The 24,491-nt window shown below is 43.1% G+C and overlaps 1 protein-coding gene across 2 annotated transcripts; it reads left to right on the top strand.

Moving 5' to 3' along the window:
* The first annotated feature begins 135 nt into the window (after positions 1-135).
* Positions 136-24,234, top strand: Ufd1 (ubiquitin recognition factor in ER associated degradation 1). Of its 2 annotated transcripts, none has more exons than XM_027924236.2 (12): positions 136-260; positions 3,790-3,922; positions 4,295-4,327; positions 7,419-7,540; positions 10,858-10,988; positions 13,211-13,283; positions 15,819-15,887; positions 16,509-16,574; positions 16,823-16,870; positions 17,639-17,727; positions 18,319-18,400; positions 23,172-24,234. In XM_027924236.2, the coding sequence occupies exons 1-12, from the start codon at positions 258-260 to the stop codon at positions 23,244-23,246; spliced, it is 924 nt and encodes a 307-aa protein (XP_027780037.1). In that variant the 5' UTR covers positions 136-257; the 3' UTR covers positions 23,247-24,234. The 2 variants fall into 2 exon arrangements, with proteins under 2 accessions (XP_027780037.1, XP_027780036.1); XM_027924235.3 differs by lacking the exon at positions 136-260 and adding an exon at positions 292-502.
* Positions 24,235-24,491: the final 257 nt, after the last annotated feature.

A 24,491-nucleotide genomic window follows, 5' to 3' on the forward strand; every position in this document is an offset into this window, starting at 1 on the left:
TTATTAAGATGAATTTTCTTATATATGCTGTATAATCTTTACGTTCTGTATCCTTCGCCTGGTTTTTCGTTTTTGCAACCGACGCCCGGGCTCGACACCCACTCCAGGTCCTCCGGACAGGCACTTCCGGTGAGCCTCCGGGGGTGTCTGGGTTTCAGTAAGGCGGCGGCGGCGGCGGCTTCTATAAAGAAGAGTTTTCCGAGTCCTCTGGTTCTAACGTTTTCTGAGAAAAGCGGCGTCTACGAAGGGTTTACATCATGGTAAGCGAGGCTGGGTAGGTGTCAGGGAGCTGGACTGAGGACAGGGCTCAAATCAGGGCCCAGCAGAGATGGACAGAACGAAGGCGGAGATGCCGAGTCACCCGGGCCTGAGGCCGGCGGGTCTGCCAGTCCCGGACACTTCTGGAACGAGCTGGACCCTTAACTACGAATGCCCCTGTTCATCTGCGCTTGCCTGGGGCATGGTTTGCGTTCCCTCTCAGCTGGACTTGAGGTCCTCGAAGGTAGAAAGTTACATTCTATCTTTGTGTCCACTCGTGAGTCTCGCAAATGCTCGTGGTGCAACAGGTTTCCATTAAGTCAAAGTTAATTGGGAATGTTATTGGGGGTGGAGGCAGAAGCGGGCGCTCCCCACGGAGAATCTCTAGGGAGCATCCCCCTAGACGGGAACCTACAGCTTTTTGCCCTTGGAGGGTGAGCTGTAAGCATGTGCTTCACGCCCTCGTATATACACAGTCGTGTTGTGTTCGGTGATAATAACGAACGATAGTAGGCAATGTTTTTTGGGGCGCTTTTTCTGTTACACGGTTTTTCTTTAATGTCCTTATTCTTTCATCACATTTTATCCCTTTTATTGTATACAATCCCCCTGGAGGCAAAAATGGTATCATTTTAACCCGGTGAAAACTAAGATTTACAGAGATGGTTTACTCAAGGTCACATAAGTGAGGAGTGGAGATTTGAAACCAAGTCCATCTGGCTGAAAAACTGGCTCATAACCTTTGTATATAGATAGCGTTGCCTAGCAGTTGCTTCTTTTTCTTAAAAGCAAGGAATGATTATTAGATTTTCTCCCAAATGTTTTACTGTGAAATTATATTTTTGTTTTCAAGTTCCTCCATGTAACAGACATTGAATACCTGATATGTGCCAAGCAATGTGCTGTGCATCAGAATTATATTATAAAGGAAAGTAAACTTTGGAGTCAGAAGCAGCAGGAGGAGCAGAAAGTCAGGTTTGTGGGGGAATAAATTGGAGGCAGGTTATTAAAGTCAGGTATCCTTTGCATGGTTTCCCCTTTTAGGTTGCAAAGGGAAGAAATGATTTAGATGTGGTAGCCAAAGTGAGAGATGCTTTAAGGAGCTCCTCACTCCTCTGGCTCTAATCATATTTTTTCCATTATAACTTTTAATTTTGTTTGTTTATTTTTTGAGTCAGGGTCTTGCTAAGTTGCCTAGGCTAGACTGGAACTTGTGATCTTCTTGCCTCAGGCTCCAAGTAGCTCTGATTACTGGAGTGTACCACTGTAACCTACCCCAAACAATTTTTACCCTGTGAAAGTGAAACTCTCCAGTTAAATGATAATGCTTCATTTTTCCCTCCTTACAGTCCCTGGCAATCACAATTCCATTTTTTGTCTTTGACTTTGATTGTTATAGGTACCTCATATAAGTGGAATCATATGGTGTAAGTTCTTTTATGATTTATTTTACTTGAGGACATAATGCCCTCAAGGTTCATCTGTGTTGTAGCATGTGCCAGTTTTTTTTTTTGTTTTTTTTTTTTAAGGCTGAATAACATTCATTGTATGTGTATACCACATTTTGTTTATTTATCTGTTAGTTGGCATCTAGGTTGCTTCCACCTTTTGGCTAAGATCTCACTTTGATTTCTTTTTTTTTTAAATATTTATTTTTTTAGTTTTAGGTGGACACAATATCTTTATTTTATTTTTATGTGGTGTTGAGGATGGAACCCAGCGCCCTGTGCATGCCAGGCAAGCTCGCTCCACTTGAGCCACACCTCCAGCCCCATCACTTTTGATTTCTTTTGGATATCTACCCTATTAGGAGATTTTTACCTTCCTCCTCCTCCTCCTCCTCCTCCACCACCACCACCACCACCACCACATTTTTAGTTGTAGATGAATTTTTTTTTGTTTATTTATTTTTTTATGTGGTGGTGAGGATTAAACCCAGTGCCTCATACATGCAAGGCAAGTGCTCTACCACTGAGCCACAATCCCAGCCCTACATTCTCTTCTTAAACATCATAATAATTGCAATACTTTGAGAAGATCCCAGATTGATGTTGCTAAACTTTGTCTTTGGATCTTACTTTCTGTTGTCACCATGTCTTCATTTTGCTTGTTGATGAGGGGCGGGGCGGCGGGGGGCTCGGGTGCACGGCCCCACTGCACACCTGGAGGGACCACCGGCCTCCACCCCCGGTGGTGGCCTGCTTGTTGATATAAGAAAGCACAATGGTATAGCACTATAATGTGTACCTACTCTGCTAATGAGAGCACACTGGAGGGGTACTTATCCCTTGACTGGCAGAGGAAAGGAGGCTTCCTGGAGAAAGGAATGGATGGTAATTGGAAGCCAGGGGAAGGAGTACAAATAACTTGAACCTGACCTTCTTGCTGCCTGGATGCCTTTCCTGTTTCCTGTCTTGTTCCTTCTCATGACATGTTGGACTTTCTGAAGGGAGGTCTTTCCTGACTACCTGTTTAAAACACCATGCCTAGGAGTTCTCTGTCCCCTTATCCTTCTTTTTGTATTTAAGCTATCTGACACATATGTTTTCTTTTGCATGTCTCTTTTGTCTTTAGCATCAGGTCCACCAAGGCAGATCTGTTTTGTCAGTTACCATCACTATAGTGGTATTTCCGTAATGCCTAAATCAGAACCAGACACAGATTACTTAGTAAGAGATGTTTTTCAATTAATAAATGACTTTTAAATTAATAATAATAGAGAAGAAGTTCTATGTGGAAGAAATTGCCAGGGAGGAACATGACAGGTTAAGAGACTGAGTCTGTCAGTAACAAGTGTCTGTGAGATGTACAGGAGGTTCAGCCTTGATTCTACTGATAGTTGGGGGGAGGGGGAGAGAGCATCTCTGAAAAATGTTAAGGACATTCTTGGGATTGGCCTGTTTCATATATTAGTAAGATTACACTGCCCCAAAATGGTGGAAGCTAGATCTGAGAGTGAGACTGGGTGAAGCAGAAAGAATTTGTTCATTTTGCTGCTCAGGAAATCAGAATATTCTGGGTAATGAAGTAAGAACACATTGTGTTCTTCATTTCCTCAGCCATGTTTATTAGTGTTAATCACCACAATGTGCTGGGCACAGTAGAGCAGGCCTGTAATCCCAACTACAGAGGAGGCTGAAATAGGAAGACCACAAGTTCAAGGCCAGCCTGAGCAATTTAGTGAGACCCTGTCTCAAAATAGATTCTAAAAAGAAATAGGATGGTGGTTGATGCTAGAGCACTTGCCTACCATTAGCAAGACCTTGGGTTCAATCCTCAGTGCACACACAGACATATACATATATACATATACAAAAGATGATTTTTGTTGTAACATTCCTTTAAGCTGGAGTGAGGGGTGTGTGTGCCTGTAGTTACCGCTACTCGGAATACCAAGGCAAAGGATTTTTTAAGCCCAGGAGTTTGAGACCAGCCTGAGCAACACAGTGAGACCTCTGTCTCAGGAAAGAAAAGAACCTTTTGTTCTAATATCTCTGTTCTAATACCAGCATCTCTCTCTCTCTCTTTTAGTTCTCTTTCAACATGTTCGACCACCCGATTCCCCGGGTCTTCCAGAACCGCTTCTCCACACAATACCGCTGCTTCTCCGTGTCCATGCTAGCCGGGCCTAATGACAGGTCAGATGTGGAGAAAGGAGGGAAGAGTATGTGCTTGTTTTTATTTTGAATAGTAACCTTTCTTGCCCTATGTCTGCGAAGCTTATAGCCTTCCCCAACCCTTAACTTTGCATGTGGGCACCAGAATCTAAAGTTAAAGTGTGTCTTGTCTCAGATTTGCTAAGTGGGTGTGGGTGGTAGGAGTAGGGTGCTAATTATGATTAGATTAATGTCCAGGAGCCTTTTATTCCTCCCAAGTAAAATTACATTAAGATTTTTTTGAAAGATCATTGTGAAATTTTAGCTACCTTAAAATACTGTTTAAAACTTTTTAAAAAATATAATAAGAATCGCATCTTGCCTTTTGTCTATTCTTTTTATTTTTATTTTCTCAATGTTTTTAAATATTTTTTCCACAGTAATTATGCCACCCTCAGCCCTCGATCAACTCAGTAAGTATTTTCTAAGTTACTCAAAAACTTAAGTAATATAAATACGAATGACAGAAATCAGTCTAGGCTCTTTAGTGCATCCAAATGCTGATGACCATTACAACATCTGGTTAGGAATCATTACTGGGGAGCATATACTGAACTGGGGAAACCAGGGCCACAAGTGTTTGGGACAAAGTTATGTGTGGTGGCAGCGGCAACTATGCAGTGAATACTCAGCTTCTCCAATGCCCTGGGAACTTTAGGTCCTTCCTCTGTGAAGGGGATTCTCTTCCCTGATCCTATCCACCCTCTATCAACTTGTCTCAGGACTCTTGTCAGGATTAAATAAAGGATGAAGGACTGGGTTATGGCTTGGTGTTAAAGCACTTAGCTAGCATGCTCAGGGACCTGAGCTTGAAATGAGTAAATAAAGGAAGGGTAAAGTGCTTTGTACAGTGCCAAGGTAGCTCATGCCATTGACTGTACTCAGTTGTTTTTCTTTTAAAAGAAGAAATCTTTGCTTCTCAAGAAGGTAGTGCATAGCAGGTTTTTTTTTTAATCTTCTTTCCAAACATCTTTCATGATGTTTCTCATCTCAGTGTGTCATTGCATTCTGAGCATGTCAGAGATTGAGCTATTTATTATCTTCTGCTCTTTGCTTGTCTTCTGCCTCTTAGTAGAAGTGTGGATAAGATTCATAAGTTGTGAGAATGGCCATACTCTTCCTTTTCCCCCCAACCTTTTATCTCAAGAGAACAGCCCAGATACCACAGCCCCAGACACAGAATATCCTGATCATAGAGAGCCCTGATCACAGACACGGTTGAATTTCAAGACTTGGTGTTTTCACTTTGAATTTCTCCTGTGGGAGGCAGGAGACTGGAGGCTAGTCATGGGAACTCAGTGGTAGATTGCAGAGAAAGGTACTGAGTCTGCTCAATCTTTACACCTTGCCCAGCCTGACTTTGTGACTTGACTTCTCTGGCCCTTGGTGTCCTTTTCCTTAACCAGGGACATCTACAGCACTTATACATTGGAGGTGTTGTGCTTTATGTATGCCCAACCCAGTCCATTTCATCCCAGCCCCTAGGGTTAGTGACCCTTGAGCCAACTCTAGTTATAGCCATACACTGTGGAGGCCCGTGCCTATGCAGCAGGTAGATAGAGCCAGTGGGTTCACAGTTACAGTACTGTTTGCACACTTGTCATTACAGAGAGGGAATAAGCCCCCAGAGAGGCCTTGGTTTCTAGACAAGCTGACCCAGAATCCAGATACCTGGTGTGACCCTTAGCACAGGTGTCCAGAAGAATTAGGGACTGGGTCAGTGGATCAAATCAGTGTTGTTTTGACCTCCTAAGTGATGGAAGAAACCCTTTTGTGCCTGAGTAAGATTGTGCAGGGAGGAGTCCTGATTTACAAAATACAAGATCACTACTCTGGAAGAGGTGAGGGGTTGTAAAGAGTTGGGAACATCAGGGTACTTCTCTAAATCATAGATTGTAGTTTGGTCATCAGTGAGTGGACTGGGGAACATTGGTATCTCTTCCAGCTATAGCAGTCTCAGATCCTTGGCTGGAGCCTGATCCAGTCACCCCAGACCAACTATAGGCCAGCTTCTAACAGCTGTGAGGTGCCCTGAGGATGGAAGACCTGGTGTTTGGACCCTTGGACCTTGTGCTGCCAGCATCAGTTACTCATGTGATAGTGGGGCCACCCATTCCCACTGCACCTCCATGGTGAGGTGTTTCTTTCTGAGCTTCTCTGGAACTTCCTGCCCAAGTTCTTCAATTTGTTTTAATTGGAGTTTTAGAGAGAGACCAGAAGGAATCTGCTTTACCTCCTGATGCTAAATGGACTGCTATTGATATGTTTGCCTAGCCTGACAAGCTGAAGTCTGCCTCAGTGGTTGAGTCCCCAGATTTAAGCAAGTAGACTGCGTTTGGATCCCAGCATTGCCACTCTTGAACTATGTAATTGGGGGCATGTTACTTTACTTATGTGCCTTGGTTTCCCCAGTAACAAAAAGGGGATAATGATAGTACCTTCCTAGAAATTCTGGGAAGATTGAACAAGATCCTGGGACAGAGCAAACATCACCAGTACATTCTGAGACCCCTTCTCCCAGGGCCCTGGTTTCCTAGGTTTTCCTTCCTCACCTGGCCAGCCCCACCTTTCTCTGCCCCTTTTACCTCCTGAGTCAGCATGTGAGCAATATTATTATTATTATTATTATTATTATTTTGGTGTAGATGGACATAACACAATGCATTTTTTTATTTTTATGTGGTGCTGAGGATTGAACCCAGGTCCCTCCCGTGCTAGGCGAGTGCTCTACCACTGAGCCACAATCCCAGCCCTGCGTGCAGTATTATTTGCCAGCTCTTGCCCTCCACGCAACTCTTACCTCATGGATCACTGGAATGAGTAGATGTAGTATATTGTGATTTGGCTGAGCCCATTGGTCCCAGACACAAAGTTCTGCCATGTGGTGTCTCATCCCAGTTTCCCTTTCTGTTCCTGATCACTCCTATATTTGTCCTGGCTCAACTTGCCTAATTGACAGTTTGTCTCAGAACTACTTGGTTTCTTCACCTCCATATGTTTGTTTGAGCTACTACTTCTCTTTGGATTCTATCCCTGACTTGCCTGCCCTGTGGCTGGTCTGTCCCCCTGACCCTGTCTCTTCCCTTCCTTCTCTTCCCATAGCACCTGAAGCCTCAGGTTATGCATGTTTGTCTTCTTTCTTACCTTTCTAACTAGTAACCTTTGAAGGTGGGGCTTTTTTTCTGACACATGGTTGATACATTATTGACAAACACTTTTTAAAATGGTGATTTCAGAATATCACAGGTCTGTGCTGATGCTGCATGACTCAGTCACCAGACATTTCTGAGCTCCTCTTCTGGGCCATGCACTGTATATGTCCTTGCCTCACTAGGAGGTTTGTTGGGTGGAGGGTGTTGAAATTTGGGGAACAAAGGTACCGTAGGTAGCAGAGAGGCTCCTTCCAAGGGGAGACTGTTGGGTGAGCAGGGTATTTTTGCCTTCAAAGAAGCCATTCCTTGAGTTACCTATCTCATCCATGCTTGTTAACCTCTTTCTTCTTAGGCCGACTTAATATTACCTATCCCATGCTGTTCAAACTGACCAATAAGAATTCGGATCGCATGACACACTGCGGAGTGCTGGAATTCGTGGCTGATGAGGGTATCTGCTATCTCCCACATTGGGTGAGTGGGGCCATCAAGCTCTCTGGAGAGTGTGCCCCTTGGCCTGTCACATGTGGTGTTCTCATAGGCAGAATCACCCCCTAGTATGTGTGTGCACACTTGAGAATCCTGCGCCCCTCAACAGAGTGGCCCAGCAAGAGGAGTGGATCCAAAACAATTCCCTATGCCATTCCATAAAACACTGTGCTTAGCTATGGACCCATGTTACTTGACTTGTGGTCACATGACTTGAAGGACTTCATTGCAGACTTGGGTGCAAACATCTCGGTACATAAGAGCCTCCAGAACTTGCCCAGGGGCTGGACACTTTAGAGAAGCGAGCAAAACTGCACTAGTGTTTCAGGGAGGAGCCTGATGTTGCATGCATTCCACACCAGTGGCCTCAGGAACCACATGGTTCCCTTTTCCCCCTCCACTTCTCTCTAACCTACTCCTACCCTCTCCCTAGTTCTGACATGCTTGCTTTAGGAAGCCCATGGAAGGAAGCATGTTTCCTTCCTTTTGTGCTTTAATTTTGCCAGGTGCACTTAGAGTGTCCAGGATGAGCAGTGAGAGGGGCTGCAAACACACAAAAGTACTTCAACTGCCATACCTTGAGATCTCATTGCTAAGAAAGCAATGTTCTGAGGCATAGCCTACATCCTGCTGGTTCCCTTCGTGGTGATTGCCACATTTTGAAAGGCATGGTCCTCCTTCTCCTCCCTCATCCTCCCCCTTCCTCCCCTCCTCCTTCTTCTCTTTCTTCTCCCCTCCCTCCTTCCCTCCCTCCCATCCTCCTCCTCCCCCACCCCGCCCCCCGGCCTTTTCTCTTTCTGAGATTGAATATAAGTTCCGAAGATCCCTTCTCATTTGCAGGAGACAACCTTGCCCATGCCACTATGAGCATGGTTGTCATTTAGTCGGGTCCCAGGACCCTTCATAAGTGGCAGACCTGACGAGCTTCTCCCCAATATGAGCCCTGCATTTGCACCTGTTGCCTGACTTTTCTTATGCTGTCTCCTTCCAGACTGACTGGGCCTCTGATCTGACACTTGCCTCCTACTTTGCCATCCTGAGCATTTGCCACTCAGTATCTTGTCCTTGTGTATTGTCTGCAGGTGCATGAAGCCATGTCCTACTCATCTAGTACTGTGTCTGGTCATTGAAGTTGCTCTGAGTTGTTGAAATGTTTGATAGCAACCATTTCTTCAGTCCTTTCTGTTTCTGCAGAGACTCCTCTGTGAATTACCTGTAAAGGTGAAAGAAGAAGTGGTGACACTGGGATTATACTGTATCTCAGAGGTTCTTTTCCAATCCACACACTTGGAGTTTGGGTGGCTACTTGACTCTTTGACAACTTTGGATTAGGAAACTAATTGAACCTTTTTCTTGAGGAATCTCTTGACCTCTGAGAAGCCTTATTCTCTCATTTTCTTTTTTCTAACCTGGCCTTTCAGATCCTAACATGAGGAAGTTGCCTTATGCCTCTCAACTGCTGTTTAAGGCAACACAGGGTGTGGGAGCAAGTGCTTTTCCTGCACTGATTGGTCAACTCCATCCCTCCCAGAGCTCCTGAGCTACTTCTGGGAGCCAGGCTGGAATAAATGCTGGCCTGTGTTCTAGCACCTGGGACCGCAACTGCTGACTTATACCTTTATTCCTTCCTGGGGCCACTTGAAAGCACTAAGATATGCACCAGACCAGATGCCTTTTGTACTGTGTGTGCATCACCACAGAACTTGCCTTGGGGCTGGATACCGCCAAACTGGTGGACTAGGTATAGAGCAAGATTTCAGCTCCTCCTCCCCTCCCTCATTGCCCTCAGCTTATTTCTCACCGCAAGCCCTGATCTAACCCTCACTTCTGTCTCTCTGTCTCAAGCCTTCTGTGGCTGTGTCCTGCCTCTTGATGAGGAATCTTCTCCTACTCCCACTACAGTACAGGCTTCCTCCAGCCTGTGATCACAACCTTGCCCTTTGTACTTCAGGGCCTCGTACCACTAATGTCCTCTTCCTCCTCACTGACAGATCACTCAGAAAAGTCTGCCCAAGGGCCTGGGGTTTGACCTACAGCAGGCTGACTCAGCCTTAGAACATTTCCACTCTCCAAAGTCACAGTACCCTCAGTTCAAAGCCAGCTGCCTTGCCATCCTACTGTAGCTCCCTGTGTCATTAGAAGGAATGACAACCCCTCCATTGCTGTCATTTCCAGCTTGATAAGTGCCTTTCAGCTCAAGTGTGTTGAGGCCTCCATAGGCTTGTCTTAGGACCCACTCACTCTTGAACTTTGCTCATGGCTGGGCCCCTGCCTTCCTTAAGGTATAACTGCTGCCCCAGTTATGCTCCCTTTCTCTTAACTGCACCATAACTCCCTGTCCCCCATTTCTTGGGCTGTTTGGGTCACTTCCTAACTGCTGCTCTTGATGAAGTATTCTCAGAAGAACATGATGTCCAGTGTGGGGTGGGACTGGAGAGTGGGGTGTGGATAGAGAAAATGAGCTAAGCCATATTTTGCTTACTGTTGAACTGTCAGGGCAGGCTGTGCAAAAATTGGTTTTGTGATTCTCTCTATCCATGTATTTATCTGACATTCTTTTCAAGAAGGTTTAAAATAAGACAAGCAAAAGCCTATTCTGGGACATGCAGAGTTCTATTTTCCTGGCCTAGTCTTCTTTCCTCTGACCTAAGTCTCAGGCACACTGTAGTGGCTGTCCTCTCTAATATGCTGTATTCTCATAGGCTTTGTTGATGTTTCCATCTTCCACCTCAGCCATCATCTGCCTTACTGGGTTTTTAATAGAAGAATTACAAGAATGTAGGGGGTGGCTCTCAGTTTTTTATAACCCTCTATAGCAGATATCTCTGGAGTCTTGTCACTACTTCATGGCCTTAGCCATTTCAAGCCATTCCATAGTAGCTCAGCTTCATCTTCTGCTATTATTATCGTACCTTAAGTATAGCCCTGTTTACCCAGATCCTTATAACCTGTTGGTGGGACAGTTTAGGAACCAGGAACTGAGCATTCCAGGAATATGCTGTACCCCAGAAGGCCTGTAGCTGGAGGCTGATCGAGGTGCCCCAGCAGAGATATAGCATACTATTAGCTGCAGCAGCCTTAGCCCCCATTTCTTGGCCTTTTTCTTCCCACATGGTTCCCTCACTTGATTTTTCATTTTTTCTGATGTTGTATCCCAATTAAATTACCTGTTCTCAAGTCTTTTGTCTCAGGCTCCTCTTTTGAGGCCCCAAGTAAGACTTCGGCTCATCCGTTGTACAACTTGATGATAACTATGATGCTGCTTTATTTCCAGGAGTTTCATGCAGCATTCTTCCTTTTAGATGATGCAGAATTTGCTGTTGGAAGAAGGGGGCTTGGTGCAGGTGGAAAGTGTCAACCTTCAAGTGGCTACATACTCCAAATTCCAGCCTCAGAGCCCAGACTTCCTGGATATCACCAACCCCAAAGCAGTGTATCCTTTTGAAATAAGAAGGGTTCCTCTAAATGAAAGATTGGTATTCAGGAGCCACTAATAACAGGTGCTTTGCTACTTTCAGAACCACATGTTTGTGGTTGAAGTTGTGATTTAAGAATAATAGCATTCAGAACTAGGGTTGTAGCTCAGTGGTACAGTGCTTGCCTGGCATGCACGACACTTTGGGTTTGATTGTCAGTACCACAAACAAAAAACAAAAAAAGCCAGCACATTGACCTGACTCCTCGTCCTGAGTGCACTAAATGTTCTGTATGCCTCCTTTGATCATTTTCCAGACACTTGAAGAACCCAGAGTGGAACTCTTCTTTCAGTTGGACTTTGCCCCCTGGCACAAAGTCTAGTCTTTTGTATATAGGTGCAATATGTACAGTGGAAGGTAGGGATGACTCACCTGCCTTCACCCTCTAGCCTCTGATAACGCAGCTCAACAAAGAACTGGCTAGTCAGTTCCATAGTGTGCCCAGGCTTAGGACTCAGTCATTCCATCATAGGTAATGTTGACTGGCTACAGCAGAAAGCAGATGTTTAGATTCTAGTGATTTATTTTTTTCTTTTTCTTTTTTTGCAGTACTGGGGAAGGAAGTGACCATTGTGGGTAAGAGGTGTACTGTCTGTGGACTGCGATCAAGATCTCTTGCTTGGGCTAGGGATGTAGCTCAATGGTAGAACAGTTGCCAAGCATTCACAAGGCCCTGATCAATCCCCAGTACCACAAAACAACAACATTAGCTTGTTAAAATCGTAATACTAAAGAGTGTCTATTTAACTTTTTCCTTTTTTTGTGATGCCAGAGATTGAACCTAGGTCCTCATTGCATGCTAAGAAAATCTTTACCACTGAGCAACATCCCCAGCCCTATTTATTTTTTAAAATGCATGCTTTTAAAAAAATTTAAGAGCTGGGCATGGTGGTACACATGTGTTATCTCAGCTACTTCAAAGGACTGGGGACATAGGTATGTGGTGGAGCACCTCTGGGTTTAATCCCTAGTACTATTTACCAAAAAAAAAAGTGAACAACATGGAAAGGTAAAATATAAAAAAATTTTTAAAAGGTGCCTTCCTCCCCATCTGGTCACTCTCTAGGCCCACTTTCAGAAGCAAGCTGCATATGAGCCATATTAAGTCCTTTGCTGATCATGTCCGGACACAGTGGCCTCATTGAGCCCCCTACTGATTTGGTCCTGGATGAGGGGTGTGTTGGAGATCTTCCTACGGGAAGATCATACATTATTCTTCAGAACTCTGACCTAGATGTGTGTTGGGCTATTAGTGACTAAGAAGGGGTCCTGAATCTGTGGTCATAGCTCCTTTTGATCTTTGTTTTTTTTATGCATATTGCAATGCAAACTTATTGTGGGATTGTTTTCAGAGGCTGTTTCTATTGGCCTGGATAACTTGTTAGTGTAGAGAGTATTACTTGTGTTAGCTGAAAGTCAGTTGGGTGTTCCCCTGGTTTGACTGACAGGATAAAGGTAGTCAGCATATAACATGGAAGGTGGGGAGCTTGTGCTTTGGCATGTGCCAGGTCGTGCAGAAGTAATGCAGGGAGCCAGCCATGCTTATCCTCCAAAACCAAGAAATCTGTTCTAGTGTAGTTCAGGCTCAGCGCCTCCAACCATTGTGGTCAAAGTCAAAGCATGCCCTTGCAGCGTCACTGGGAGTAATAATTTTTTTGCAGTACTGGAGATTCAATTCAGGGCATTCTACCACTAAGATATGCTCCAGCCCTTTTTATTTATTTACTTTTTGAGACAGGGTCTTGCTAAGTGGCTGAGGTTGACCTGAAACTTATAATTCTCCTGCCTCAACCTCCCAAGTTGCTGAGATTACAAGCATGTACCACCACACCTAGACTATTATTATTACTTTTTTTTTTTTAAATTTTGAGACATGAGCTCACTCAGTTGCCTAGGCTGTCCTTGAACTTGTGATCCTTTTGTCTCAGCTTCCATGCCTGGTTAAGCTGTGTTTTGAAGTTTCTCTTGTTGTTTTTTATTTTTGTGGTGCTAGGGATTGAACCCAGGGACTCATGCATGCTAGATTAGCACCCTCCTGAGGTATATCCCAGCTCAAAGCTGTGTGATTTTACTTCCAGCATGCTACACTACATGTACCTAATGGTAACTTCTCATAGACACTTAATTTAGATTGAAGGTATACATTTTGCCATGTTGCCTTGACAGTGTGTGTCTGCAGGTTAGAAAATGCATTGAGAAACTTTGCCTGTCTGACCACTGGGGATGTGATTGCCATCAATTACAATGAGAAGGTAGGTGAGCTTTGTTTAACATAGATTGGACCTAAAAAGAACCACTTACATTGTCTATTCTGGTGTTTGGGGCTTCTTTTTAAGTGAGATATTCCTGGATCTTAGTACCTCATTACTGCATGCTATTTGCTTTTTAAAATTTTATAGCCATAATTCACAAATCCCATTTAAGGATCGATTACACTTGTAGGTAAATAAGCTTAATATTGCTATTCTTAATCATATCTCTGTGGACCACATTGGTGAGGCTGTCAATTCTCTCTCTATTAAAAAGGTCTTTATTAAATCTGTAACCTAAGCCTTTAAGGCTTTTATATAGCTGTAGGGATCTAGAAACAGAAAAGCTGTATCCTTGTCTTTGTGATTTCTTCCCTTGGAAGCAGACAATCCCTGGAGGAGCTGGCCCTGCAGTGGGTTGAATGTTGTTAGGTACCTTGGGCACCTGGCTCTTGCTGGGGACAGTGTCTCTTGGAGTCACTTCCTCTTCTCATGGGAGCCCACAGTTTTATTTTTTTTAACTCCAGTTTTCCATTAGCAACTCCTCTGGGTTTAGCCCCTCCTGATATAGGTTCATATGTTCAATGTTCATATGTATCAATCTGTGCTTCTTGAGTGTCTGATCCTAGATAATTTAGCTACAAAGTGAAATGACATGTGAGTTCTCTCAGTTCAGGGGGCCATCTGCTTTCCATATCCATGGAAACACATTTGCAGGAGGATATAATAACTGGAACTCCTGCCAGTAGGCTGTTCTGTCATAGGCGTGGCATACAGTAGTGTTGATGCCTCTTGTCCACTGTGACAGTTGACAGTTGACCACCATGGGATTTCTGCCAGGGCTGACTGCTGCTGTCCAGGAATGACCCCAGCCTGGTTTAGCCTGCTTCCTCTGTGATGAATGCTCAGCTCCTTTACAACATTGTCTGGTCTCTTTGGACTGGGATCCCCACAGCCATGTCACAGGAGCCTTGTGGGTTAGCCAGTTCCTCCTTCGCAGTATTTAGAGGCAACTACTTGGTGTCAGTGTAAAGATCTAGCTTCTTATCTGAAAGTTTCCCTATATTTGAGGGATCTTATACTAATAACCTTTACTTTCCTGTTTTGTGGGTTTCAAATCATATGTTTCTGTTTTTTCTTTTTGTATAAACTAAGAAATATTCTTGTCTTTAGCTTCATGGAGAATATTTTAAGTATTGTCTATCTTAATTGAATATTTTAAGCTTTTTGATTAATTGTAGGTAGCTTTCATGATATTGTTCTTAATATTCAAGTAATAATGCTAACTTTTTTTTGTAAGTACGTTGAATAACAGGTACCTAATTATTTATTTTTATGTGGTGCTGAGGCTCAAACCCAGCGCCTCTCACGTGCTAGGCGAGTGCTGTACCGCTGAGCCACAACCCCAGCCCCAGTAATGCTGACTCTTAAATTGATGATAGCTGGGTGTGGTGGCGCACATCTGTAATCCCATCAGCTCCGGAGACTTAGGAGGATCACAAGTTCAAAGCCAGCCTAAGCAAAAAAAGTGAGGTGCAGAGAAACTCAGTGAGACCCTGTCTCTAAATAAAATACAAAATAGGGTCGGGGATGTGGCTCAGTGGTCAAGTGCCCCTGAGTTCAATCCCTGGTACCCCTCCACCAAAACGTGTATATATATTAAATTGATGATAAAAGATGCCGCTGATGATTTTACACAGTAAGTGAGGGTATTATAATAAGATATACATTGAAGCACAGGTTTAAATAATACTTGAAAAATAATTTCTTCCCTCTCTGTATTTTTTGTTGTTGTTGTTATTTTGCATTTCTGGGGATTTGAACACAGGTCCTTGTACATGTTAGGCAAATGCTCTATCACTGAGCTATACCTCTAACCTGTTTTTTACATGTGAGCAAATGTAATTCATCTAAGTGATCTATTGATAGGCATTTTGGGTACACACTATTAGTAGTATTGGAATGAGCTTTCTTAGAATTTTCTTCTTAGGTACTTAGCCTAATTATTTACTTGGAATAAATTCCTATAAGTGAACTTTCTGGGTCAAAGGGAGTGTCTTGATTGGTCATGGTGGCACACACCTGTAATCCCAGCAACTCAGGAGGCTGAGGCAGGAGAATCAGAACTTCAAAGCTAGCCTCAGTATTTGAGCAAGCAACTTAGCAAGATCCTGTCTCAAAATTTAAAAAATAATAAGTAAATGGAAATGGCTCGTGTTGTAGCTCAATGGTAAAGTGATCCTGAGTTTAATCCCCAGTACTCCCTAAAGAAATGAAGAGGGGAAAAATACAGGACTGTGTTTTGCAATATGATGCATAACTATCTAATTGGAACCACATATGGTGAACAAACATCTCTTGAGCAGTTGACATAAAGGCAGCCCACCCCTCAACTGAAGGAGGAGGTGCAGCTATATGATGATGTCATGGGAATGATGGTCCTGTCCACAGGAGTCTGGTAGCCCCAAAACAGGGACATTGCCAACCCCCAGTGCTGCCTCACAACTGTCCCAACTGATTTCTGTATTTTTTCCACAGATCTATGAACTACGGGTGATGGAGACAAAACCTGACAAAGCTGTGTCCATCATTGAGTGTGACATGAATGTAAGTGACTTTTTGTGGTTTCAGTGAGCTCAGATCAGAGCTTCTGGGGGATATCACTCAATCCCTGGGAATGTTTGGGTAAAGAGGAGGAAGATGCTATCAGAACATCACGAGGTGACCATTCACCTAGTGATCCATCCCAGGAAGTAGGGGTGGCAGAGTTTGCTTATGGTGCTGAGATGGCTGAATCTATGGTCAGCTCAGATCTGCCAAGGAATAAATATTCTTAAGAGCCAAGGAAATTTTCTCAGATTCCTGAATAGGAATAAACCATTGATGTACACAACATCCTCATTGCTGAGCCCCTCCCGCCGAAAAAAGTGATGGTGGATAGACAGACCCTCTTGATGATGAAATCAAAACACATACACATAAATACATGTAGAATCAGAAAGCTCTGTATAAGAGCAGTATGTTTTCTAACATTGACATCCTGGTAGTGATGCAATGCTGTAATTTGTGATGTGTCTTAATTGAGAAAACTGAGCAAAATGTATAGGCATATCTTTCAGTATAATTTTTTAGAACCATGTGTGAATCTGTAGTTGTCTTAGTTAAAATAGATAACGAAACTGAGTATGACCTTCTGTCAACATTTTACCTTTCATTTTGACAATACAGGTGGACTTTGATGCTCCCTTAGGCTATAAGGAACCTGAAAGACAAGTCCAGCATGAGGAGTCAACAGTAAGTGATTTCTCCAGAGTCCCTTCCCAAATTCTCATGCACTTGATCTTTTTAGTACTAGTGCTTCTTTATGTGTGACCTCTGTTGGGGCTGGCATTGTCATATCCCCTGCTTCTCTTCCCTCTTCCTTGGGGGACAGTGTGTCCAAGCTGATGCAGGGTAGGAGCAGCATTAGTAACTGGAGGCTCAGGGTAAAGCTGGATGTTCATGCTTAGAAATTTACCTCCTATTTTCTGTCTCCCCATCAGGAAGGCGAAGCCGACCACAGTGGCTATGCAGGAGAGTTGGGCTTCCGTGTGAGTACCAGGCCACATGTTTTACTCTTTGTGCTTCCTTGAATCAGAACATTCACTGCAAGCTGTTCTCTGTGATGGTCTGTGGACATTAGTAGGGGTTGTGTTCTGGGTACCTACATACACAAGTCAGACACTTGCTCAGTTCCTAAATCTTGTTGCATATCTACTTTCTCCTAGAATCTTACCGACCCTGTAAGGAACCCAACTTTATTTTTTTTTCCCCATTAAAGAAAATTACCCTACCAAAAAATTAAATTAATGCAATGGACATATCCTTCCTTTAGGTTCAACAGTATTTATTACTTTTTCTCTATTGCTAAAAGTATGTCCTGTTTTTTGTTTGTTTTGCCTACACCATTTGAAAGTAAGCTGGAGATATGACCCTTAGCATAGCCTCTGGCCAGGCTCACTGAGAATTAGGTGGAGGTGGCTCATGTGCAAGCACTGGGATGCCAAAAAACAATGGAAGAGACATGATTGGGCATTCAGGAAGCTAAATCTGGGAGGCGGTCACAACAGAGGCCTTAGCCCACCCACAGGGGCTTGAACTAGCCAAGCCTTTCAACCACTGGCTGCTGGCTGCTCTAGGGTCAGGCAGCTCTTTTGGATCTCAGTAGTACATTGAAAGGCTGGGTGGAGAGATCTCCACTGCCAATAATCCATTAGCTGGGGAACAAGGACTTTAGTTCTAATGGGTCTGGGTATCACCCTCAGGCACATGTGCACTCACCCTTGAAGTTCAGCATGCACTTCTGCTTGCTTGTCTAGGCCTTTTCTGGCTCTGGGAATAGACTAGATGGAAAGAAGAAAGGGGTAGAGCCCAGTCCCTCCCCAATCAAGCCTGGAGACATTAAAAGGTAAGTCTGTTGTAACTGCCCCTGCTGGATGTTTTGGCATTGTCCAAGGAGGGGCTGTGTCAGACCCCTGCTTGCTCTCCTGGTGTTGGGGGACCATGATATTAATGGGTTCAGATACCCTCACAATAGACTCTCCTCTGGCAGCTGTCATGGTGGGGATAGGGATGAGATGTGCCAGCTGTCTACTGTGTGTAAATAGGAGAATGCAAGTGACACCTTCTTTAACCCATTCTCTTAAAGAGTAAGATGAGAGAGTGTAGCCCTTGTTGGGGGCTCTGTGTGGCTTGAAATGACTCTTCAGCACAGGCCAAACCCCTGCCCCATACCCAGTATTTATGCTAAACCAGGAAACCATTTGTCTTCTGGATCCCTGCTAGAAGAATGCTGGGGATTACTCTAGGGCTGACCAGAGGCCTAGGTAGTATATAGCAGTATATTTCCAGAAGAGTAATGGGGGATACTTGTTTTGTTGTTGTTGTTGTATTGGGGTGGGGGTCTTTTTTTTTTGCTTGCCCTCCTCTTGATGTCAAAAGTGAATTTTAGTCCTTTCCTCTTGGAATGAACATTTCTATTTTTGTCTCTTCTTCACAGAGGAATCCCCAATTATGAATTTAAACTTGGTAAAATAACTTTCATCAGAAATTCACGTCCATTGGTTAAAAAGGTTGAAGAGGTGAGTTTATTTTATTGGTAATGAGAAGTATTTTTTTACTAGTGATGACTGGGATTCTTAATGATTCTGAACTGGGCATTTCTGTTTTGTGTTCCCCGTTCCTGGGGTCATTATTTTCTTAATGGCCTAATTCTGTAGAGTATAGGCTGAGGCCTGGCAGTCCAGGGGTCAGGAGCTGAGGCCTGGCAGTCCACGGGTCAGGAGCTGACTCAAGGCTCTGCCACTGAAGAATAATGTACCCTAAATGGGCCTTATATTTTGCTTGCTTCTCATATAGAGACCTGGTGCTTCCAGTCTCTGAACATCTTCTAGCTGAGTGGGATGGTTGTAAGATAAGGGAAGGAAAGAACTGAGCATCCTGCAGACATGAACACTTCAAGACTGTATGGCCAGGCCTCACAGGCACTTTGCACCAAACATCACTCAATGTATTGCAGTAAGAGGGCAGGCATTCAAGTTCCTAAGTTCAGGCCATCATAGTACTCTCGTCACCTAGCAATGGTGACCAGCATGATATAGGTGCCAACTACTAATGTTGAGTGCTTTACGTGTAACAACTCTTAAATCCCTGGAATAGCCCCAGGAGATGGCTGCTGTGATTATCTGCATTTGTACAGATGTATATGTGAAAATCCAGAGGTGAGGGCTCTCTGAGCCTGTGGTCATAACTCCTGACCACTTTATAACCCACTTTTGTGCCACTACATGCTGCAAGTTACCTCCACTGAGACATGACAGCAGGCCTCCCTTGGCCTGGTATGCGTCTGTTATAGGAAAACGAGATCTGACAGAGGGGAAGAGGAGGAGTTGGCTAAGGTGAGGGTCTGCCTTGTGGGAACTTACTTCAGGGTACTAGGTGTTGGCTCATAAAATCCAGCATACCCTGTCAGAGACTGCCCTCAGCACTCAGTAATTGTGGCTGGATGCAGTGACCTGAGGTGATGAGAGTTTCTAGAATACCCACATTTTAGACCCTGTTTTCTTGATTCCTTTTCTCAAAGGAGCAGACCTTGGGGATCCAGGAGTAAGGGAGAGGGCAGATGTGCTGTGATCTCTCTTCAAGATGGTCTGCCAATCACTGGAACTAGTCATCAGCCACTTCCTGACTGCAGGGCCCTTGTTGGCCCCTCCTGACCCCTGAACTGTAGCATTTGGGTTGGTTGGGAGCAGACACCATAGTGTTGTCTCTACACCCCAGTCCCATGTGCAGGTGCTCCTGGCTATAATGTTTCCACATTGGCACAGTGTTAGGGATCTTCCAGGTTCAGACCAAGTATACATGGTTTCCTAGTCAGACCTCATAAGACCTGAGACCTCAGTGTGGGATGTCCTCTTGGTATGGCTCATGGCTCATCATCACTTATAGATTCACAAAAGGGAGAGTGAGGCTGGCAGGCATAAACAGATTTATTTATCCATAATTTTTTAAGAAGTGTATGATGAAAGATGGGATTGAGCTGATTCTGTGGCATTTGCCTATAATCCTACTGGCTCAGGAGGCTGAAGCCTTGAGGATCAAGGGCTGGGATTGTAACTCAGTGGTAAAGTGTTTCTGAATTCCATCCCCAGTATGGGGGAGAGACAGGAGAAGAGGAAACCAAAAAAGATAGACTTAAAGACATATACTGAGTTCTACTCCATCCTGAAGCCCAGTAGAGTTGTGGTTACAGGCAATGAGACAGTGAAGATTGGAAGAGGAGGCAACTCCAGCAAGATTTTGGAATCCTCAGAGTAGAAGGACAAGACGATGGAAAGCTGCATCCTAAGTTGAGTGTGAGGAAAGCCAAGAGCCAGTTTGGTATAGATTGTGGAGCTCTCAAAAGGCACTGCTGGAAATGAGGGGTTAAAGATAGAATACAAAACATTAAGAACTGTAGCAGTCTCCCTCCCGGTACTCCCGGAAGAAGGTATCAAAAGGTCTCTAGACTAGGGCAGTCAGCCATAGTGGATAGCAAGACCAAATGAAGAGTGAGAAGGAGAGACAGTTTGTACCCTGAATGTTAATGCCCTTTATGTTCTTCCACTACTTGGTCCCCAGTATACTGGCAGACAGAGTTACTCATTATAGTTGGAGGTTGGAGCTTTCTCTGTACAGACTGATGAGCCCAAGAAAAAAGACCTAAAGATAATGACAAACAGTAGTGTTTCCCCAAGGAATGTCTGTCCTACCCAGCTTATCCCAGACTGAAAACCACAGTCAGAAAGCTTTCAGTTCCGGGATGGGAGCATGGCTTTGTGATAGAATGCTTGCCTAGCATTTATGAGGTCCTGGGTTCAGTATCCAGCACTACAAAAAAGAAAAAGTTTCTAGTTCTACCACACAAGTATTAAGAATTGTGAAAAGAAGCTGGGTGCAATGCCATATACACTTGTAATCCTAAGACTGAGATGGGAGAATCACTTGAGCCCAGGAGTTCAAGATCAGCCTAGATAACATAGTGAGACCCTATTACAAAGACAGAAAGAGGGGGCTGGGATTGTGGCTCAGCGGTAGAGCGCTTGCCTAGCACGGGCGGGACCCAGGTTCGATCCTCAGCACCACATAAAAATAAAGGCATTGTGTTGTGTCCATCTACACCTAAAAAATAAATATTAAAAAAAAAAAAGAAAGAGGGGTAAAGAAAGAATGGAAAGAGTTGAATTGTGAAAAAAAAAAAGACCAGAAAAACCAAAGGAGCAAAAACTATCAGGGAAATAATATCTCCAAATGAAGGACCCAACAATGAATGAAGATAGCTCCACATTGAAGATATTCTAGGGATCACATTGAAGATCTTCTAGAGAGAAGATAGGTGCCATTGGGAAACAAGGACATCATCTTGTTAGGACACATGTAGGAAGCTACAAGACAGTGCAACAGTATCTTTAAAATTCTGTGGGGAAATAATTTTCAACCTAAAAATCTGTACTTATATGGGCTGAATTTTGTCCCCCTCAAATTTCTCTCTGGAAGCCCTAGAATGTGGTTGTATTTGGAGATAGGGCATTTTAAGAGGCAGACTAACACAATTATCAATGAAACATGAGAGTAGAAAAAATTTATTTCTGGACACATAGGATCTCAAAAAAAAAAAAAAAAAAAAAGCGTGCTTATACACCCTTTTTCAGAAAGCTACTGAAGAATGTACCTCACTAAAATGAAGGAATGAGACAAAAAATAAGAAAGCTAGATTCTCCTGGAACTAGGGAGTCCCCATCATCATTGATAGCACCTGGACAATAGCCAGTCCAGGAAGGGCAGGCTAAAGGCCCAAGAGACATACCTTCCTCAAGTAGAAGAAATCAGTGCATACCTGCTATTATCCAATGGGTGGAAGAGAAAAACCAGATAGTTATTCATACCAAGACAGATAAAAGGCTATTCAGGAAAGGAAGACTATATGGCTCAGCTGTGACTCACCTTTATAAGACTGTCATCACAAATATTGAATTGCCCCACCATAGGTACAATATTTTGTAGTAATTGGGGGTACTAGGTATGAGGTTATGTGTTAGAAATCCTCTTCTTCCATAGAGGAAAGTCAGGGGACAATATCTCAGACTAACTAGGAATAAAAGCACGTGGAAAAATATAAATTTGAGGCCAAACTGGGCAACTATGGAGACACATTTATTTTTCTTGGTGCTGGAAATTGAATACAGGGCCTTGTGCATGTGAGGCAAGCATTTTACCAGCTGAGCTAGATCCCTAGCCCTGGGAGACATTTTTAAAAGGGGTGGGGATGATGCTCAGGGGTAAAAAATTTGCCTGGTATGCATGAAACTCTGGGTTTCATCCCTTATACCATAAAGAAAAGAAAGTATATGAACCCTTATATCCATGAATTCTGGGACAAGTCAGGTGTTTGGAACATGAAGTTGCTTAGCACTGCAATTTATAATACTACAATCTTGGAAATAACAGAAATATCCAGTGGAAGAAGACTGGCTCTCCTTGATGGAGTTCTCTGTAGTATTTGGAATTTGCTAGATAAGAAACTCATCGGCTTGAAACTTCAGAATTGAGAAAAGTTTATATATACAGAAAAATAACAGGAAATGTTCTTTTTAGGTGATGAAGTTATGAGTGATTATTCCATAAAAAGATATCCAAATGGTCTCTAATGTATTATAGTTCTACTTAGGATTTTTCAACTTTACAAAGATGTGAAAGCAATGCATGGAATTTTGAATTTTGATCTTTTCCTGGGCTAGTGCTAAGCAGTATGATCCTCTCTGGTGCTAGACAATAGGTCTGAGTCACAACTCCCTGTCAGCAAAATGATTATGAGGGGAAACAACCAATATTCCACAGTGTGATGTGTTACTAAATTAGAATATTTGGTTGGTTAGGTGTTTTTTTTGTTTGTTTTTGTTTTGTAGTACTGGGGATTGAATTCAGAGGCCACATCACCATCCCTTTTTATTTTTTGAGACAGGATCTTACTAAGTTGCTGAGGCTGGACTCAAACTTGGAATCCTGCCTCAGCTTCCTGAGTCTCTGAGATTATAGGCATGTGCCACTGTGCTCAGTTGGTTAGGTGTATTAAATATATTTTTTAACTTAATATGATATTTTTCAACTTATAGATGAGGAACTTTTGTATATTCAACCTGAAAACCTTTTGTAAATTCAACTTACAGTTGTGATTCTGTGGTTTTGTATTTATATTTTAGAGTTTTCTGGTTACAAATAATGTGGAAGAAAAATGGTACTGATGTGTACACAGAATAAGGCATTCATTGTAAACCTCCAGGGAGTTTCTGAAAACAGTCTTATCTTCACATCTAGGATGAAGCTGGAGGCAGATTTGTTGCTTTCTCTGGAGAAGGACAGTCCTTGCGTAAAAAGGGAAGAAAACCATAAGTTGGGACTGTTGACTGGAAAATAAAAGAATCAATTGCAACATATTGGCTTTTAGTTACTGGCTCTGACAAGGATGAGACTATCATCAGAGAATGCTGTTACTTAAGGTTTGTTTAGCATTACCTAAGAATTATCAAATTTGACTTGGATGTGGAGCAGTAGGACTTTGTGATTGTGTGCTTGATATTGGGAAAGAGTAAGAGCTATCTCTTCCATAGTCAGCCACCTCCTCACTACTTCATGCTTGCAGCTCAAGGGCTCTCCCACTCTGCCTCAGCACAACAGAATTTCCTCATTTCTTACAAAACCAGTGGAGGAATTGAATTGCTCTAACTTAAGGTGTTCTTTCTCTTCATTTTTACTTTTCCCAGGTCTGTTGCATAGGCATTGTATCTGGCTTAGAAAAACATGGTTTAAATAGATATGTGCTCTGTAAATAGTGGCTCTCCCACTCCTATGGCTGCAATTTAAGTATTTGAGAAAGGGTGTTTTTATTTTTGTTTTACATATTGAGTTTTTTCAAAAGTACCACACCTATGAAGGAAACCTATACGATAATTTCTTGTGGAAATAACTGGTTCCTTAGTTGACCTATTCTATAATAAAACAACTCCATGATGAAACCAAATATGACTGTTAGAATAAATAAATGCTAAAGATATGTTCCTCTTTCTCCTCCTTCCCTACCCTTACAGTTTGCAATTTTAATTTATTAAATTATCCAAGGTTCTAGTGGCCAGTCTTTTTGTTTGTTTTGTTTTGTTTGGGCTAGAATTGAACCCAGGGTTTCAGGAATACTAAGCACGTATTTTACCACTGAGCTGCACCCTCCAATGCCCATTTTTTATATGTTTTAATTTGGTCTCAAATTGTCATTTTTTGTAATGTGAGATCTTTTGACCTGCTAATCCAATTATTTTAAATTTAGTTCTTGAGAATAATTCTAAATTGAGAATTTTCAAATAAAAATAGCAATGATTGAAATGTGGATTGCCTCTAAATGTTTGATTAAGTACTAACACGGATTGGTGGTCGGGCCACTAACCAGTAAAGTGCTCCTTTGGGCCACCTTCTGGAGGAAGTAGGGACAAACAAGGCTTCCTGACAACTGGAGTAGAGCTGATCAGGCCCATGTAAGATCCCCCATATACCAGAATTTACCCTTTTATAGATAAAATGATCACACTCTGGACAGGGTTTCTCTTCAACACTCAGGAGAGGTTGCCCTTTCCAAGGTAGGCAACA

The sequence above is a fragment of the Marmota flaviventris genome, chromosome 1, assembly GCF_047511675.1.
Source record: "Marmota flaviventris isolate mMarFla1 chromosome 1, mMarFla1.hap1, whole genome shotgun sequence".
In the NCBI taxonomy this organism is placed as follows: Eukaryota; Metazoa; Chordata; class Mammalia; order Rodentia; family Sciuridae; genus Marmota; species Marmota flaviventris.